We start from the raw sequence: 18,125 nt of genomic DNA, 5'->3' as shown, positions 1-18,125 counted from the left end.
CACCTGAGTTATAATTATTTAAGTACTGTTTAGGATTAGAATTAGTAAAAAACCTTTTTGTTCTCTGCTCTTTGGCTTTAGCATTTTTAAAAGTGTATTAATACCTTTATTCCCACTTGGTTTCCTGATGTGCTCTAGATCTCTCAGGAGTATAAGAACTTGTAGATTTTATGTATTGGCAGATGCCAGACAGACTCTTTAGTTTACTCCCCTTGCTTTTCTTATTCCAGAGGAGCACAGAAAGAAACTGGCAGAAGATTATGAAAAAAGAAAGCAATCTTCTGATCAAGAGAGTCGCAATGAAGGGGAGATGCCTGAAGCTGGTGCTTCGACATCACAAGAAAATTTCATCGGGAAGCTCGACGAGGATGACAAGAAAGCTTACGAAAATCTAATGAAAAGATTAGACCAACTGGAAATGGAAGAAGATGATGAGTAAGTAAATTGTTTTTCCACTCTTGATTTTTTTTGTATATTTAGGTGTTTCAAGGTTTGTTTTGGTTGTTTACAGCGTTGAATATTGGCTACTTTGGCTGAAAGAATCAAGTCGTTTAATGATCTTAAAAAATCCAATATCTGTCTTCAAATATAATTTAGTTTACATTTCAACAGTGAAATGGCTCTTGAACTTGTGTGTGTTCTGGCCACAGTTGGGATTCGTTAAGTTTAATTGTAAATGGAATTATTTTTTAGAATTCTTGTGAAGTGTAAAGTGTGTTACTTTTTTGTTTCATTTGAAAGTAAACAAATTTCAGTTTGTAGGGGTTAATATTGAAAATGTTATGTGTACAGACACTACCGTACTTACAGACGTGCAAGTTACGAACATTCAGAGATACTGAACGAACAAATGTGATTGTAAATTAAAATTGTGTTTGGAGTGCTCCCCTTTGCCACTCGTAAGTTCAAATTTTGTTCTGCGCACTTATTCAGCTTAGTTACAATTTTTGCCGCTACCCACGCTATACAGCACTGTAGCCTATGCCAACCCACTGCCTCAGTACCTACACTACTGGCAAGATGTTCTCCCGTGTGCTCCAAGCTATTCCATGATTTCACTGTGAAATATTTAGCCCATCCATTATCTATCATGGCTAATGGCAAGCGTCAGGGACGAGTTTGCATTTTCTAGGTCCTTATCTGCTGGCCCACCACCAGCCTCAATCTACTTTCCTTCACAGTCTCTCTCACACCTGGTCTCCAGCAACAAATTGCTCCCAAGTGAAGATAGTGGCTGTGGTAAAAAGTGGCAAGCTATCCTAGTGAAAACTAAGGTGGCGATTATAAAGACATTAGATGGTGAAAAAATTGGTGGACCTAGCATGCAAGTGTAATATGAATTGTTCAACTGTCAGCACAACCTTCAAGAACAGAGTGAATTATGGAACATGTTAAAAGTACTGTGCCTAGGCAGTTGACATTTGTAAGCAAGAGAAGGGGAAAGCTGGTAGAAGAAATGGAAAAACTTCTGGGTATCTGGATAGAACACCAGAGACAGGTTGTGCCTCTTAGCCTCATGCTGATAATAAAAACCTTTTCGACTACTTGAAGAATAAGGCTGGTGAAAGTGCTGCAGTTGAAACATTTGTTGCAAGTTAAGGATGGTTTCATCGCTTTAAAAACGTGCTAACTTTTATTACGTGTCCGTTAGTGTTGAGACACCAAGTGCTGACAAAGCAGCAGTTGAAAAATTTCCTGAGATGCTCAAGGAAATCATTGATAAAGAAGGTTATACTTCTCAGCAAAGTGTTTAATAGTGACGAGACAGGCCTTTTCTGGAAAAAAGTGCCAGAAAAATACACATCAGCCATGAAGAGAAGACGGTGCCAGGATATGAGGCGGCAAAGGATAGGCTAACCTTGCTGCTGGGTGGCAATGCTTGGGAAGACTTCAAGCTAAAACTGCTCTCAGTGTACTGCGCTGTAAATCCACAGGGACTTAAAAACATCACAGAGAGCTCTCTACCCATAATTTGGATGTCCAGTAACAAATCATGGGTGATTCTTTCTATATTTGGCAAATGGTTTTTACATCACTTTGTTCCTGAAGTCAAGCTGTACTGTTGCGAGAATGGGATTCCTTTCAAGATTCTCTAAAATCTTGGATAATGCCCGTGGTCACCCACCGCACTTAGATTATTTCCATGTGGATGTGAAAATTTTTTGTATTTACCCCCTAACACAGCTGCACTCCTTCAGCCGATGGATCAAGGCATAATAGCCAATTTCAAGAAATATTCCACTCGCCATACTTGCAGGCAAGCGTTGAAGCAAGTGAATGACCCTGGTGTGACTTTACGTGACTTTTGGAAGGGATACAATATTTATAATTACATCAAGAATATTGATACTGAATGGTGTGAAGTAAGTGGGATCAACATGAATGGAGCATGGAAGGTTCTATGCCCACAGTTGTCAACGACTTCGGAGGATTTAATCAGGAAGAGGAGGCAAAGGGAATCGTTAACAGTCTCATTGACATAAGTGAAAAACAGCTTGACCTTGGGGAAGAAGGCTTTCAAGAGCTGTTTGAGTCTCATTCAGAAGCGTTAACGAATGAAGATTTAATGGAACTGGAAGAAATGCGAAGAACAGAAGAACATGAAGAAGAAGAACTTCGTCTTTTAGAGAAGTTTGAAACGAAATTGATGGCTGAGGGGTTTTCTCTTATAGAGAAAGCTTTAGCTATTTTTGAGAATCAGGAGCCAAATGCTGAGAGATTCTCAAAAGTAGCAACAACTATCAGTGATGCTCTTCGGTGTTATCATCTCATATATGATGAAAAGAAAAGAAAAACAGTGCAAACTTCCTTAGACCAATTCTTCAAACTAGTGCCTTCAGCCTCAAGAGCCTCCCCACCTCAGTCGACTGCTTTCTCCACAGATGAAGAAGGAAGTGATGCCAAAGAAGACATTGACATTGATGACCCGCTGCCCCTGTAATCAAATGCCTCTCCTCCTCTCATCCTTCACCTCAAGCCTATGCTACCAGTTTCAAAGGTAAGAAAAACAACTGTATTATCGTCGCAATTTATTTAGGTTTTATATACAGTATCGTGTATTAATAAAGCACTCTACTCTATAAAATACCGTATTGTATGTACAGTGTACAGTACTGTATTATTTTTAAGATAGAAAAATGTACCATACTGTATTGACTTTATATCATCGTATACTTAAATAGGCGTGAAGACCAATTTACGAAAATTCAAGACACAAACGACCATTTGGAGTGTAACTTGTTTGTATATAGGGTAGTGTCTGTATTTCTCTCTCTCTCTCTCTCTCTCTCTCTCTCTCTCTCTCTCTCTCTCTCTCTCTCTCTCTCTCTCTCTCTCTCTCTCTCTCAGGCATGCCTTTGAAAGTATTTAAAAGGTTGAGATATTGTCATTTTAAAGTTGTCAAAGAGAAAATGGAGTTAATTGTCAAGAAAATATGTATGAGGATAACATTTAAAGTCTATTTTTAGTAATTGCAGTAAGGTTAAATTTTCATCAATCACAGTATTTAAATAAAGATAGGGACATGCAAGCTCTCTTATTGTGCTTAAGCTAAAAGTGTAATTCGTACATGTATTTGTGTTTCCTAATCAGCCAACAAAATGGTAGCATTCCAGAAAAATGAAAAGGTATTGTGATGTATGTGTCAGTTAGCAAATACTTACCTTTATTATATGTCCGTTCCCATGAATTGTGTAGCACTTTTCAATATTTATCTTAGAAAATTGTGAGATTTTAATGGTGTATAAGCCACTTTTCTCTAAAAACCTGCTGAGGAAAATCATGGTGCATACAAGTTTATTCTGTGAGCTGTGAGCAACAGGTTTTGGTGATAAGTAACAGTCTCACTTGCAAACTTGAGCATAAACTGCTCTGTTCTCTTGAATTAAAATTAGACTCAACAGACATAAAAGCCATGCAATGAAGTATTGCTCTGTGGTGTGGAACTTTATTTTTGAATAGAAATATATAAAAGATATAATAATACAGTATAAAAAGCAAAATCAAATACAGTAAATTCAGTCTTGGGAATGTTTTACCAGATTTTATGATTAGTAGCTAATTGCCAGTAACTATCATTGAAAGTAACAATACATTACTCTTCTTTATGGAAATGTCAAAACATAGGTTTTTCTATATTATCTATATCATAAGCAGCTAATATCAATAGTTTGAAACTGCAGTCAGTCATTATGATTCTACTGATGTAGCAGTGCATTAACTGTCATCAGATATCAGTAGATATCCCCCAAAGGGACATTACATACCAGTTTTCTTTCATTCATACAAATGTAATTAACCATAATTGTTTCATGTATTACCTACCTGGTAAGCAAATAGCATCATCATTTGTAAAATGTAATCATTACGCATATGTCATTATGGCTGTACTCAGCATTGCTTCTCATTATCTTTCATCAGTATTCCACTTTCCCCTCCATTGCTACATCATTACTCCAGTGCTCATCACACTGAATTAGTGAGCCCAGTTACTGCCACAGATAATCATAGTATTGATGCCTTAGATTTTTCCATTATTTTTGGTTGAACCCACTCATCAATCTGGCAACCATCCTGACCTTTTTTTCACAAATGTTACAGGAATTGCATCTGTTGGAGTAATTTTGCCAGTGGGCTGATCTGATCATAGTAGATTAAGGTTAATGTGGTGATGGGTCAGGTTGTTGTTGATGTTAACTTTTCAAGAAAGGTATACTTGAAATCTAAGGCCAGTTGGGATGGTATTCGCATTGATCTTATTGAGGTCAGGTGGAGTGATGTTTAAAGAAAGTCAGAATATTGTCGAGTGAAGGAAAGGAAATATTGCTGCATTACCAACGGAAATAGGTCTGTCCTCTGACCCCTCAGAATATAGGCTGATTTCAGTTACCCTTGTTTTATCCTAGGTTTTTGAGAAGTTGCTCTCTATTGTCTTTGTAGGTTTGTTGGCAATAACAACTTGCTACAAGCATTATGGTTTGGGTTTTGTAAAGGCCTTAGTACTTCTGATGTGCTCTTGTCAGTATATAACATCTTGCAGAGTGCTCTTGATGAGGGTGCAGAGGCATGTATGGTCATTTTAGATTTTATTGCGACCTTTGACCATGTGAACCATGAAGATTTATCTGCAAGCTAAGATTATTGGGAATTGGTGGATCTTTTATAATATTTTAATGGACATTTTAATAGGCAGAATCCACAGGGTTTGCATTGATGGTAATTATAGTAGCTCTAGTGCTGTCATTTTGGGTGTTTCTCGAGGTAATGTTCTTGGACCTTTGCTACCTTATCTATACTAGTGACATGTGGTAAAGTCTGGAGAACAGTGATTGTGTATGCCAGTGATGTTACTCTTCTAGCTGTTGTCCCTTTTCCATTCCTTAGGTTTGTGGTTGCAGAATCCTTGAATAGATCTGGCACATATTCATGAGTGGAGTAGGCTTTGGGGCATAAAACTTAACCCAAAGTATGATAGTCAATTCATAAAACTTGCCTTTGCATCCTGATTTAAATTTAAATGGTACACTTTTAAATATCAGTATCTTTTCAGATCTTTGGTGTAACTTTTTGTAAGAAACTGATTTCTGAGAACGTATGCAATAATATTGCTTTTTCTCATTCTCAAAAAGTTAGTATCTTGTAGAAAGGTTTTTGAATGTTTTGGGATGAAGCTATATCTAAATACTGTATTTTAACTTTTTCTTCTCCAGAGTGGCCTTTGGGTGCTAACTTTCATCTCAAACTCATGGATAAAGCTATGCCATTAGTCAAGTTTATTTTGCCAACTCTTGATGTGGCATAGACATAAAATGAGTTCTTTAGTTCTTTCTTTAATTCTTGACCTTGAAAACCCATATGAGAGAGAGAGAGAGAGAGAGAGAGAGAGAGAGAGAGAGAGAGAGAGAGAGAGAGAGAGAGAGAGATTATATGAAAAGGTGACAAACAGACAAATGTGAGGGAATAGAAAATAAAATGGATACATCTGAAATTCAGGAGATGTCTGCAGATAGCAGGCATGAATTTGTCCCCTGCATAAATATGGGTACATTTGGAAATCAGAGGATTTCACAACTACACAAAATAAACTATTCCACATTTATTTGTACCCAAGCTAAAACTCCCAGCAAACTGAATAGCATTAAACCTGATGGTAGAAAACATCACACTGTTTGCTGCAGCACCCTGTCTAGTGTTGCATGTAAAAACATCAGACCCTGTGGGTTCTGCTTATTAAAATTTCATCTAGGATATTAACCCTTAAACGCCTATTGGATGTATCATACGTCGACTAAAATTGTCTGTTGGGTGCCGAGTGGACGTACCGTACGTCGACTACAAAAAATTTCAACCTTCGGTCAACTTTGACTCGACCGAAATGGTCGAAAAACGCAATTGTAAGCTAAAACTCTTACATTCTAGTAATATTCAATCATGTACCTTCATTTTGCAACAAATTGGAAGTCTCTAGCACAATATTTTGATTTATGGTGAATTTTTGAAAAAACTTTTTCTTACGCACGGCGGTAACTCAGCGAAAATTTCATAAATTCTTTCGTCATTTTGTCATAATTTTTGCACTGTTCTATATTAGCCGTTACATAAAGTTTTATATATGAAAATATGTGCAATTTCATGTATAATACAGCAAAATACAACCCATGGTTGTAGCTTTTATCAGTTTGGAAATATTTTCATATAAACCACGATAACTGCCAAAATTTCAACCTTCGGTCAACTTTGACCCGACCGAAATGGTAAAAAAACACAATTTTAAGCTAAAACTCTTACGATCTAGTAATATTCAATCATTTACCTTCATTTTGCAGCCAATTGGAAGTCTCTAGCACAATATTTCAATTTATGGTGAATTTTTGAAAAAAACTTTTTCCTTACGTCCGCGCCAGAAATTCTTTCGTCACGTTGTCGTAATGTTTGCACTGTTTTATATTAGTCGTTACATAAAGTTTTATATATGGAAATGTGCGAAATTTCATTTAGAATACAACAGAAAATAACTCATGGTTATAGCTTTTATCAGTTTTGAAATATTTCCATATAAATCACGATAACTGCCAAAATTTCAACCTTCGGTCAACTTTAACTCGACCGAAATGGTAAAAAAACGCAATTATAAGCTAAAACTCTTATATTCTAGTAATATTCAATCATGTACCTTCATTTTGTAACAAACTGGAAGTCTCTAGCACAATATTTCGATTTATGGTGAATTTCTGAAAAAAAAAATTTTTTTTCCTTATGTCTGCGCGCGGTAACTCTGCCAAACATCTCAGAAATTCTTTTGTCATGTTGTCGTAATGTTTGCATCGTTTTACATTAGTCGTTACATAAAGTTTTATATATGAAAATGTGCGTAATTTCATGTAGAATACAACAGAAAATAGCTCATGGTTGTAGCTTTTATCAGTTTTGAAATATTTTCACATAAATCACGATAACTGCCAAAATTTCAACCTTCGGTCAACTTTAACTCGACCGAAATGGTCAGAAAACGCAATTGTAAGCTAAAACTCTTACATTCTAGTAATATTCAATTGTTTAACTTCATTTTGCAATAAATTGGAAGTCTCTAGCACAATATTTCGATTTATGGTGAATTTTTAAAAAAACATTTTCCTTACGTCTCTTGCCGGTAACTCGGCCTAACATCTCAGAAATTCTTTTGTCTCGTTATCGTAATATTTGCACCGCTTTAAATTAGTCGTTACATAAAGTTTTATATATGAAAATGTGTGCAATTTCATGTACAATACAACAAAAAATAACTCAGGGTTGTAGCATTTATCAGTTTTGAAATATTTCCATATAAATCATGATAAATAGAAAAAATTCGACTTTCGGTCAACTTTAACTCGACCGAAATGGTCGAAAACTGCAATTGTAAGCTAAAACACTTACAGTCTAGTGATATTCAATCAATTAGCTTCATTTTTCAACAAACAGGAAGTCTCTAGCACAATATTTCGATTTATGGTGAATTTTTGAAAAAAACATTTTTTTACGTCCGCTCGTTACGAATTCATGCATCATTTTGTGATAATATTTTCTCTGTGTTGCTTTGATCGTTTTAAAATTTGTTATATACCAAAATCATCGCAATTTAGTGTACAATACAACTAAAAAAAATTATTTTTTGCTGTCATATATTCCAATATTTATATATGATAATGATATTTTTTTCATTTCTGATGGTTGCATACTAAACTTCAGGCAATGACAAAAAAAATGAGCCAAAATGAACTCTTAATCTTAAAAACTAAGCGTGCTGTGATTTTTTGAAAAAAACTTTTTTTCCGCTTCGGCGCTAACTCACCGAACGCCGCCGGCATACGGGAGACATTTTTGTAAATAGGGCTTCGGCGTTAAATGGTTAATAAAAGTGCTTCATGATTCACATGGTCAAATAAAATTTAGACCTACCATGCATGCCTCAGCTTGTAGCAGGTTATGTTTTAAAATAAACCTACAGAGATGTGTGGAGAGCAGCTTCTCTAAAACCTTTGATAAAACAGGGGTTACTGAAATTAGCCTATGTTATGAGGGGCATGAGGGCAGACTTAGTCCCTTATGTTATAAAGCTATGTTGGCCTTCCTCTAAACAGAAGTGAAACTTTCAAGTCCAGCTAATCTGAAAATAGTAGTAATCTTAGGAGCAATGAAATTAGCAGTCCTTTTGAAAAAGATAGGAAAGATCCCTTTAGGGTCTATGCCTCTGTAACTGTCAAGACCCAGTAGCAAAGTTTTAATTTCTCTAGACTTGATGGCCACTGAAGACAACTTAGGCTCAGAAAAGTGTGACAGACAACATCAAGGACTCACCACACTGTTTGCTCACATAGACTTGATCCAAAAGTTCTGCCTTCTGTTTAGGGCAATATACAGCAGTTCCATCAGCTCCTATAAAGGGAGGCATGCTAGAATCAGTTCCAAAGATCTCATTCACACACTCATTATAAGCTCATTCAGATTTCTCATGGACGACCTGAGCTTGATTCCTAAACTAAATGTAATTACACCACAAAAAGATTGATCGATTGTTCCTCCATAAATGGTAAGCCTCTTGTTTTTCATGACAGGCAAACTGGCATGCAGCATTAAACCATGGCTTACCTTTAAAATAAAACTTAAGGATTTTTTAAGGAATTCTCCTCTCAACAATAGTGCTAAGATGATAATTTAAACACTCAATAATATTCAGACTTCTATAAATATTACCCCTCCTAGGCTCAATATGATCATAGTAAATACCATCCCAACTGGCCTTGCATTACAAGGTTTTCTTTCTTGAAAAGCTAACATCAGGAACAATCTGATCCATCTCCACATTAACCTTAATCAAACCATGAGCAGATATTTGTTGCATAAAATTTACTATAACAATGAACATTCTCTGCACTTTTCTTTGTGGAACAGTTTACGAAATGCAGTTGTGGAATCTTTTGATCTCCAAATGATTAAGCGAGGAGCTTATTCATTCCTGCCTTCTGCTGACATCTGAATTCAGGTGTATAGAACTGGTTTTATTTTCTGTTCCCTCATATTTATTCATTTATCACCTATTCTTATAACTTGTCTCTCTTTCATCAGGCTGGTTTCTCTTTGGAGCCCTCTTGGGTTATTGTCTGTTGACTCTGTCCATAAGGATTTGCGGCTAAAGATTTGAAGAAAGAAAGAAATAAAGGGAGCAGTCCATCCCCAACACAATCTCCACAATAGCATTGAACATTCATTGCCTGCATTTAAGTTTACATACCTTGTTGCTGTACTTTATATTTGCCTTTATTCATATAAGTATTGCAGAATTTCTTTAGCGTATTTGAAGTAATAATTTCAGTATATACATAAAGAGAGAGGGAGAGAGAAAGAGAAGGCTAGGTTTAGGCAATTATTATAGTTCTTAAAATGCATAAGTCGTGAAGGACAGATCCCTAAAATGTGTAAAGATACAGATTTTACTGCTTCTTTCCATTTGCAATAATATTTGTATGCCCATAGGTAAAAAGCTTCAAGTAACATACATATTGGCAAGGACTATGGAGATTATAGGAAAGAGGGTATTTTTAATTTTTCCAGGATATGCTCCACCTAATTGGGCAGATATGTTACAGTATTTCAGTTTGTTGTATTTTGAGATCTTTATTAGTCGTGACAACTGCTATTACAAAAATAAAAATCTGTCTCACAAAAAATTCTAGGCTTCCTAATGCATCAAATCTTAAAAGATACAAGGTACATTCTTTGATAGATAGGCTGCTTGGTTCTTGGCAAAGAAATGCGATAAGCTACCCTCTGTCCCACTGGCTAAGAAATAATCATAAAATAAAACAATTTTTTCTTGGTTATGTCCTAATAAAGTTATTAATGATGGCAAAGTAAGTATGAAATTATTACAGCATATTGTCATTCAAAATTAATTAAAAAACATTTTGTTATGGCTGAGAGAGATTGATAGGCAATATTATCAGAAGGCAGACCACCTTTTGCTTGTCACCTCCTAGTGATGTTATTGATGAGAGAGAGAGAGAGAGAGAGTACAGTATTTGTTATAATGGACACCTCTCATCATCATCATCATCCAGGTGCCATATCCCCAAGGACGTCAGCAATCATGGCTCACCACTCCTCTCTATTTCCAGCTCTCTGCAGCAACTGAGCTGCAGACATTCTTTCTCTAGTCATTCTCACCAATCCATCCATATATTTTGTCTAGGTCTTCCTCTCAGCCTCCTTCCATTGATTTTACCAGTGAGAGAGAGATGTTCTAGTTCTTGTCTTCTCACAATGTGACCCACAAACCGCATTTGTCTACCTCTCACTGAAGCCAAAAGTTCTCTCTCAAATAAAACATTTCACAAACCTCCTCCTTAGATTCATAGATATTTTCGAGTTGGTGACTAATTTCTTAATCTTACCAAATGCATCTTTTGCCATGGATATTCTCTTCCTGATCTCTTTTTCATATTTTCCATCACTTGTGACAGTGCATCCTAAACAATTAAAACTATTGGTTTGTTTAACTGTTTAAGCATTAATTCTTATATCTGTTCTTGGGGGGATTTCATCTTTGGAGATAACCATAACTTCTATTTTCTTAATATTTATTGACAGACCTCTTTCTCTGCTTGACTGGACACCTCTCCACTACACTAATTAATATGACTTTTCCATGAAAAAATGGGCACCTTACCAGATTGTAGTGAGGTCCCTCTGACTAGTACAGAGACAGAGGGAAACTTGAACATGTCGTAATTCCACCCAATACAGTGTTAAGTAGAAGGAGGATTAAGGGGAGCGTTTGACGAAAAAATCGAAAAATCAAAATTTTCTGAGATATTTTATATATGGCATCATACATATCCTGACTATCTTCTCAGAAAGTTTTATTAAAAAATTCGCCATAGTTTAGGAGTTATAAACAAAAACAGTAACCCTATCATAGACAAAATTACATTTTTCGTATAATGTAATGATAATGTCAGTATATCGGTAGTAATTTCCTTTTAGCTATGAAATAATAATATCTAAATGCGTTATATGGCAACCCTGTGGACCTAGTACGCATCAGCGAAAGCCAGGAATCCGCAGGGCAGGCAGTGACGTCAGACAGTCAGTCAGTAGCAGCTCAGAGCTTGACAAAGTAAAACGTCGCGCTGCCCAACCTGAGCCGTGTTTTGACAATCGCTTCATCTGGCTTCATTTAGCGAAGTTATATTACTTTGCAAGTCTATTGTTATATATTTTGGCTTTTCAAATATGTCATAAAAACATCAAACTGTGTAACAGCAAGCAAATAAATACACAGAGAAGCAAAAAATATCGTATATCTCGAAACTAAAGTTATCGACATTCAAACTGCAAACGAAAGCTAAATAAATTGTCTACAAACAAATAGAGAGTTTTTTTTCATTTTGTCCCTCGAAAATTTTTGGGGAATTTTTTTCCAAAAAACCAATCGAAGTTTTTTCAAAAAACAAAAAATATTCATAAAAAAAAAAGAAAAAAAAAATTGAAAAAAACGCTCCCTTAATTTGTTCTAATATATAATATCTGTCTACCACGTAAATTTGAGCTCTTAGTTTGCAGAAGTTATGGAGGAGATGCATTTTGAAAAATTTTTGGGGGGGTGGGGTTACCAGCTAATGGGGGGCGGAAGACGAAAATTATGGTTACAGTCCTTTGCCCTATACAAAAATAAACCCAGGCACAAAATTTGAAACTGATTCATAAAAACACGGAGTTATTAGCGAAAAACGATTTTATCAAACGCTCCTCATATCGTTATAAAACTTTGAAGGCCGATATCTCAAAACTAAAGTTATCGACATTCAAACTGCATCTCCTCCATAACGAATGCACCGATCTCAATGAAACAAAAAGCAAATGAAAGCTAAATAAATTGTCTACAAACAAAGAGAGAGTTTTTTCATTTTGTCCTCGAAAATTTTGGGGAATTTTTTCCAAAAATCAATCGAAGTTTTTTCAAAAACGAAAAATATTCATAAAAAAAAAAAAAAAAATTGAAAAAACGCTCTCTTACTTTGTTCTAATATATAATATCTGTCTACCACGTAAATTTGAGCTCTTAGTTTGCAGAAGTTATGGAGGAGATGCATTTTGAAAAATTTTTGGGGAGGTGGGGTTACCAGCTAATGGGAGGCGGAAGACGAAAATTATGGTTACAGTCCTTTGCCCTATACAAAAATAAACCCAGGCACAAAATTTGAAACTGATTCATTAAAAAAACACGGGAGTTATTAGCAAAAAACGATTTTATCAAACGCTCCCCTTAATCGTAAGTCTAACCATGATCCGTAAGGCATCCAATGCAACAGCAGCAGCAGGCAACAAGTGCAGCGATCAATTTCAGTATGAAGAAATCCCAGTGACACCTCTCAATGGCTCAGAACAACGGATTGCCTGCCCTCCACAAAAGAGCCTCCGACCACCCCTCTTCGAATGGGAGAGACCATGCACCCTTAGCGCCTGAGCTGTCTTCCATTCCTGAGCGCACTTCTTTGTTAGAGCGTCCTCCAGCTCCTGCTGTCGCATCTAGACGTTCCTCTTCTCGCAATGTAGTGGTTTCAGCTGCCAACCCCCAGTTGACACCGGAGCACCCATCGGTGCCAGATCTCCCTTTGGCGTCAGAGCTTCCATCGATGCCAGATCTTCCAGTAGTGCCCAGGCATGTAGCAGCTTCTGAGCGCCCATTGGCCCCCGAGCGCTCTGTATCTTCTGAGCTTCCAGTTGCTCCCAGTCGGCCAATGACGATTGATCATCGGTCTTTGCATCTTATGATGACAGCTTTTTCTTCTGCGACACCAGTGGTGTTAAACCTGGCTCTGGCTCCCATTCAGCAGTGCCCAGACGACATTTTGAGCTTTCTGAAACCTCAACCTCCTCTACTGAGTGTGGTTGATGTGCCTCTATCTCCAGTCTTGTCAGCTGAGGAGGAAGCTCAAGGTCAGGAAGAGCATACTCGTATCATGGCATATTCAGCCCTTTTGCGCTTCCTGCTTCGCTCCTTTTCCGACTTCTCTCCAGCACCACCTCCTTCTCCGCTTCAACTTTCCAGATGAGTAATCTTCAGTCTGAATCCTCCAAACTCCCCAGATTGTTGCTTTCTATTTCAGCTAATAAGCCCATGAATGAAGTAGAGTGTTAGTTAGCGGACAAGTGAGAACAAGGGAAGGCTGGGTTCTGTTATCCTCCATGCTTATTGAGAAGGAGATATTCGTATTACGCTACCTGGGAAGTTCCCTCTCTGGGTGTGTTTGCATCCACCCAGTGGGACTTCTCTGGGCTCAATGAAGCCTCCTGTAGGCTGCCTTTTCAGTGGCAAAGGTAATGTTCTCTTCTGCTGAACATTGAAGAACATTTTCAAAGTTTTTGAAGTGATCAGTTTCCTGGATTGGGCAGTGGGTGCCCTGGCCAAGAAAATCCAGGACTTTTCTTTTGTTCTCACGGTCTTATCGTCAGATCTTCTGGGTGTACTTTCCTTTATAGACGGGAATTAGAGATGCTTCTCGGGAATTAATCTCAACGTACGCAATGGGTATTGTAAAGAAGAGAGAGCTTTGGTGCTCTTATACATCCAAAGAGGTCATGTCTGCACAGAAATCGGCTCTTCTGTTCTCTCCTCTAGTGTGTGACTTCCTTTTCCCTCAAGCAGTGGTTAATGGTATCACTTCAGACTTGCAAAAGAAGTCAATGCCAGATCTCCTGACCCAGTCTTCTAAATGTGCTCGAGAGAATCTCTCCTTCAGTACCAAGTCTTCCTGTCCTGCGCACCACCAGCCCTTTTGAGGCGCCAGGCAAAGATTTCAGTCTAGGCCTCATGCGAACGTCTATTTCTCCTCCAAGGCCATCAGAAAGTCTTCATCCAAACCTTCTTCCAAAAAGTGTACAGAAGACAAAATTCAGAATGGAGACGAACCGCTCAATTCTTGCATCCATTCATCAAGGGGACTGGATGGTCTCCATAGACATGCAAAATGCGTACTTCCATGTCCCCATACATCCAGACTTGAGGAAGTACCTTCACTTCATCTTTCAGAACCAGATTTTTCAGTTCCGAGCACTATGCTTCAGACTTTTGACGGCTCCTCAGGTTTATACCCACATTCTCGCTCCGGTAGCGGGTTGGCTTCATCTAGAGGACGTCAACATTGAGCTCTATCTGGACAACTGGCTCATTCGTTCTTCCACAAAGGAGATTGCACCGGGGATATTCAAAAGACTCTTGCCCTAGCAAAGGAGTTTAGACTTTTGATCAACCTTCAAAAGTCTCAGCTAATTCCATCTCAACAGATAGTGTATTTGGGAATAAGTCTTTTTCGGGCTTTTCATGCACCCAAGAGGATAGAATCCTGTTTAAAGACAATAGACAAGTTTCTCGCTCTTGGATGAGCTTCCTAGGAATATTGGCTTCCATTGAGCAGTTCGTCCCCTTGGGAAGACTTCATGTGAGGGTACCCCAGTTTTACCTCAGAGACAATTGGGACTGAAAGAAATATCCGGACTTGTTTGTGTTCCCAATTACCCAAGACATCAAGAAACATCTACTTTAGTGGAGACAAAAAACAGGCTACCAGAAGGGAAGTCTCTCTCTTTCCTCTGAACCTCGACCTGAGCTTCTGTGCAGACACATCCGACAGGTCCAGAAGCCCTTTTGTTTTGCACCGTCCTTTCAAAGAAAGTGTGAACCTCAAAAAGGTGGCAAGAATTGAGTTGAATTGTCCTCAGGTCCCAGTTGGGGGCTGTCTGACTGACTTCTGGCATATCTGGAAGGATCTAGGGACAGATCCATGGGTGGTAAAGGTACCTAGGGAGGGTTACTTGATTCCGTTTGTGTCACCTCCACCTCTTAGTGCTCTTCCGTTAGCTTTTCCTTCTTACCTACAGCAAGTGGAAAAGTTCCTGATTCTGCAATAGGCGATCAGCATGCTTCCATACATGTTAGCAGTAGAGCAGGTGATGGATTTGTCTCCAGGATTTTACAACCTTCTCTACCTTGCTCCCAAAGTATCAGGAGGTTGGAGGCCAGTCCTTGATTTTTCCTGTCTCAATAAGTTTGTACATCTGACTCCATTTTCGATGGAGTCTTCCAGTATATTTCTAGCAGTCTTACAGCAGAACGACTGGATGATCTTTGTATACGTGCAAGATGCCTAATGTCACATCTCCATTCACCCTGTCTTGAAAGTTCCTCCAGTTTGTTTTTGAAGACAAAGTTTTCAGTTCAAGACTTTTTGCTTTGGAATAAGTATAGCTCCACAGGCTTTTACATGAGTTCTGGCTCCATTAGGTAGATGGTCTCATCTGTTAGGTATCCAAATTCTGATATACTTAAATGACTGGCTAATCTTAGCCAGGTCTCTAGAGGGGATTCTGAGGGCAAAGGACTTTTCTTATTACAAGAAACTTAGGGATTCTTGTAAATCACAGGAAGTCAGTGCTGTCTCTATTGCAGTTGATTATATACCTAAAGATGATGATATGCTTTCAGACTTTTCAGGCTTACCGATGGAGAAACTGGTGGACAGTTTTTTTATGCTAGCCAGGTATTGACCCTTAAGGCCCTTAGCAGCCAAGGAGTGATTGGTGCTCTCTCTTTGGGTCACGTGTCCTCCCTCCAGAAATTTGTAGTTCCAGCCCTGTTGAGGTTGAGACCAGTGTGGGACAGGTGTTCTCAACCAGACTCTCGCCTCGTCACTGTTGCAATATTCCTCCAGGAACCTTCGAGTGATGGAACTAGTGGTCAAGGCTTCTGTTGGGGATAAGTCTTCAGGTCAGGAGTCCAGACCTCTCATTTTCTGATGGTTCCCTAAAAGGCTTGGGTACCACTCTGGGGAATCATCAGCTTTCAGGTCTGTGGTCAGAAGAAGAGAAACGGCTCATCAACAACTTAAAGCTTCTAAAAGTCTTCTCTCATGGGAACCTTTGGTCAAGAACAAAGTTGTCACCATCTTCTCAGACAACACATCTCTGGCACACATCAGGAAGCAGGGAGGAACGAAGGTGAGCTCCATGTTCCAGTTAGCTCAAGAACTTTAGTTGACAGAAGCCAGGATCATTGCCCTAGTTCCCCAGATTGGCAGATCATTTAAGAAGGCAAAGTTTTGGGTTTTAACAACCAAGTGGTCTCTTTACCAATAAGTGTGTCAAGCAAAGAATGATTTAAAGGTGATGGCTTTACAAAGACATGTATGTATTCCTGTTTATTGTCTTCAGTTGATAAGAAAGAAGATGCATTTTTTTTTCCAAGTCAGAGAATTGTGTATATATGTGGAAAGGCTTGAACTTTGTAATAATGTTACTAGTTTGATGTGTGCTGTTGGGAAGCCAAGTTTTCCTATGTCCAAGAATGCGATGTCTTTTTTGTTAAATGTTTAATTAAGTGCATGAAATCCTCGATCCAGCTCTATCACTCTTGCTAAGGTAAAAGTCCATGATTTAATGCAGTTAGCACACCATTTAGCTTTCTCAAAAGCCTTTTACTCAAAGAGGTAGTCAATGTAGCTTAGTTGAGGTGCAATTCCATTTTCATGTAACATTACCTTAAAGATGTTGGGATCATTTATGACCATTGTAAAGCCCCTAGTCCTCTAGTTGTAGCAGGAACACTGGTTTCCTGAGCCAACAAAGAGAGTAACTATTATTGTTCAGTCCTGTCTCTTGATTTGGTTTTGTTGTTGTGGGGAGCATGAAGGTACACTTGTGTATAAGTGCATACCTTTATATCTATGTGTGGTGGTTGTAGTTTGCCATCTTTTGGGCTTGTCGGACTGGGGCACAGAGTCCTTATTACCTCTATTTCTCTGGAAGTAGCAACTCCCCATAAGGGGTTCCTCCTGCGGTCGTTCCTGGTGGCCTTACAGCCTTGTGTGGATCCACCATTTTGGCAGCAGTACTCTTCAGGAAGGATACCACAGAAGGCAAGAAACTGCAATAAATCTGCTCCTGGAGGTAACAATATTTGTTTTGAGATGATTTCCCACTCAGCACCTTTGGCAAAATCATACCTTTTACAGTTTTATAATCATTATGGATTAGAAATTTATATCCTGATAAACGGTGTAAAGCTATAATAATTCCTATCCCCAAACCTGGAAAGGATCCCAGTAATGTAAATAATTACAGACCAATTTCTTTAACAAGTTGCTTATACAAATTACTAGAGGAAATGGTAAATGCTCGACTAGATTGGCACATTCGAGAAAATAAAATTTTGACTCTCACTCAATTCGGGTTGACATTGAATAGGCATATGATACTACATGGAGGTATGCAATATTAAAAACCTTACATAAAAACAGCATCTGTGGACATTTACCTAGGTTTATCCAAAACTTTCTGACAAATCGCACTTTTCAGGTGAGAATTGATGATGTATTGTCAAGTACATTTCCACTTGAAAATGGTGTTCCACAAGCAAGCGCCTTAGTGGCATGCTGTTTACTAGCAATTAATGATATCAGTAATAATCTACCTTTTGGAATTAAAAGTAACTTGTATAGGGATGATTTTGCCACATGTTATTCAGCATCGTGAATAAAACATGCAGGATGAACCATTAATAAAAGCATAATGAAAATAGATGAATGGGCCTT

At 38.1% G+C, this 18,125-nt stretch overlaps 1 protein-coding gene across 5 annotated transcripts in view; it reads left to right on the top strand.

Moving 5' to 3' along the window:
* uri (unconventional prefoldin RPB5 interactor) overlaps positions 1–18,125 on the top strand; it is a 203,857-nt gene that overhangs the window by 112,265 nt on the left and 73,467 nt on the right. For all 5 annotated transcript variants that reach the window (XM_067082933.1, XM_067082930.1, XM_067082931.1 and 2 more), the window contains exon 6: positions 231–435. In XM_067082933.1, coding sequence (XP_066939034.1) covers positions 231–435 — 205 coding nt within the window. The remainder of the gene's footprint in view (positions 1–230; positions 436–18,125) is intronic.

The sequence above is a fragment of the Macrobrachium rosenbergii genome, chromosome 40 (genome assembly GCF_040412425.1).
Source record: "Macrobrachium rosenbergii isolate ZJJX-2024 chromosome 40, ASM4041242v1, whole genome shotgun sequence".
NCBI lineage: Eukaryota > Metazoa > Arthropoda > Malacostraca > Decapoda > Palaemonidae > Macrobrachium > Macrobrachium rosenbergii.
Note: the sequence above shows the minus strand (reverse complement) of the source record. Positions and strands in the feature narration are given on the sequence as shown.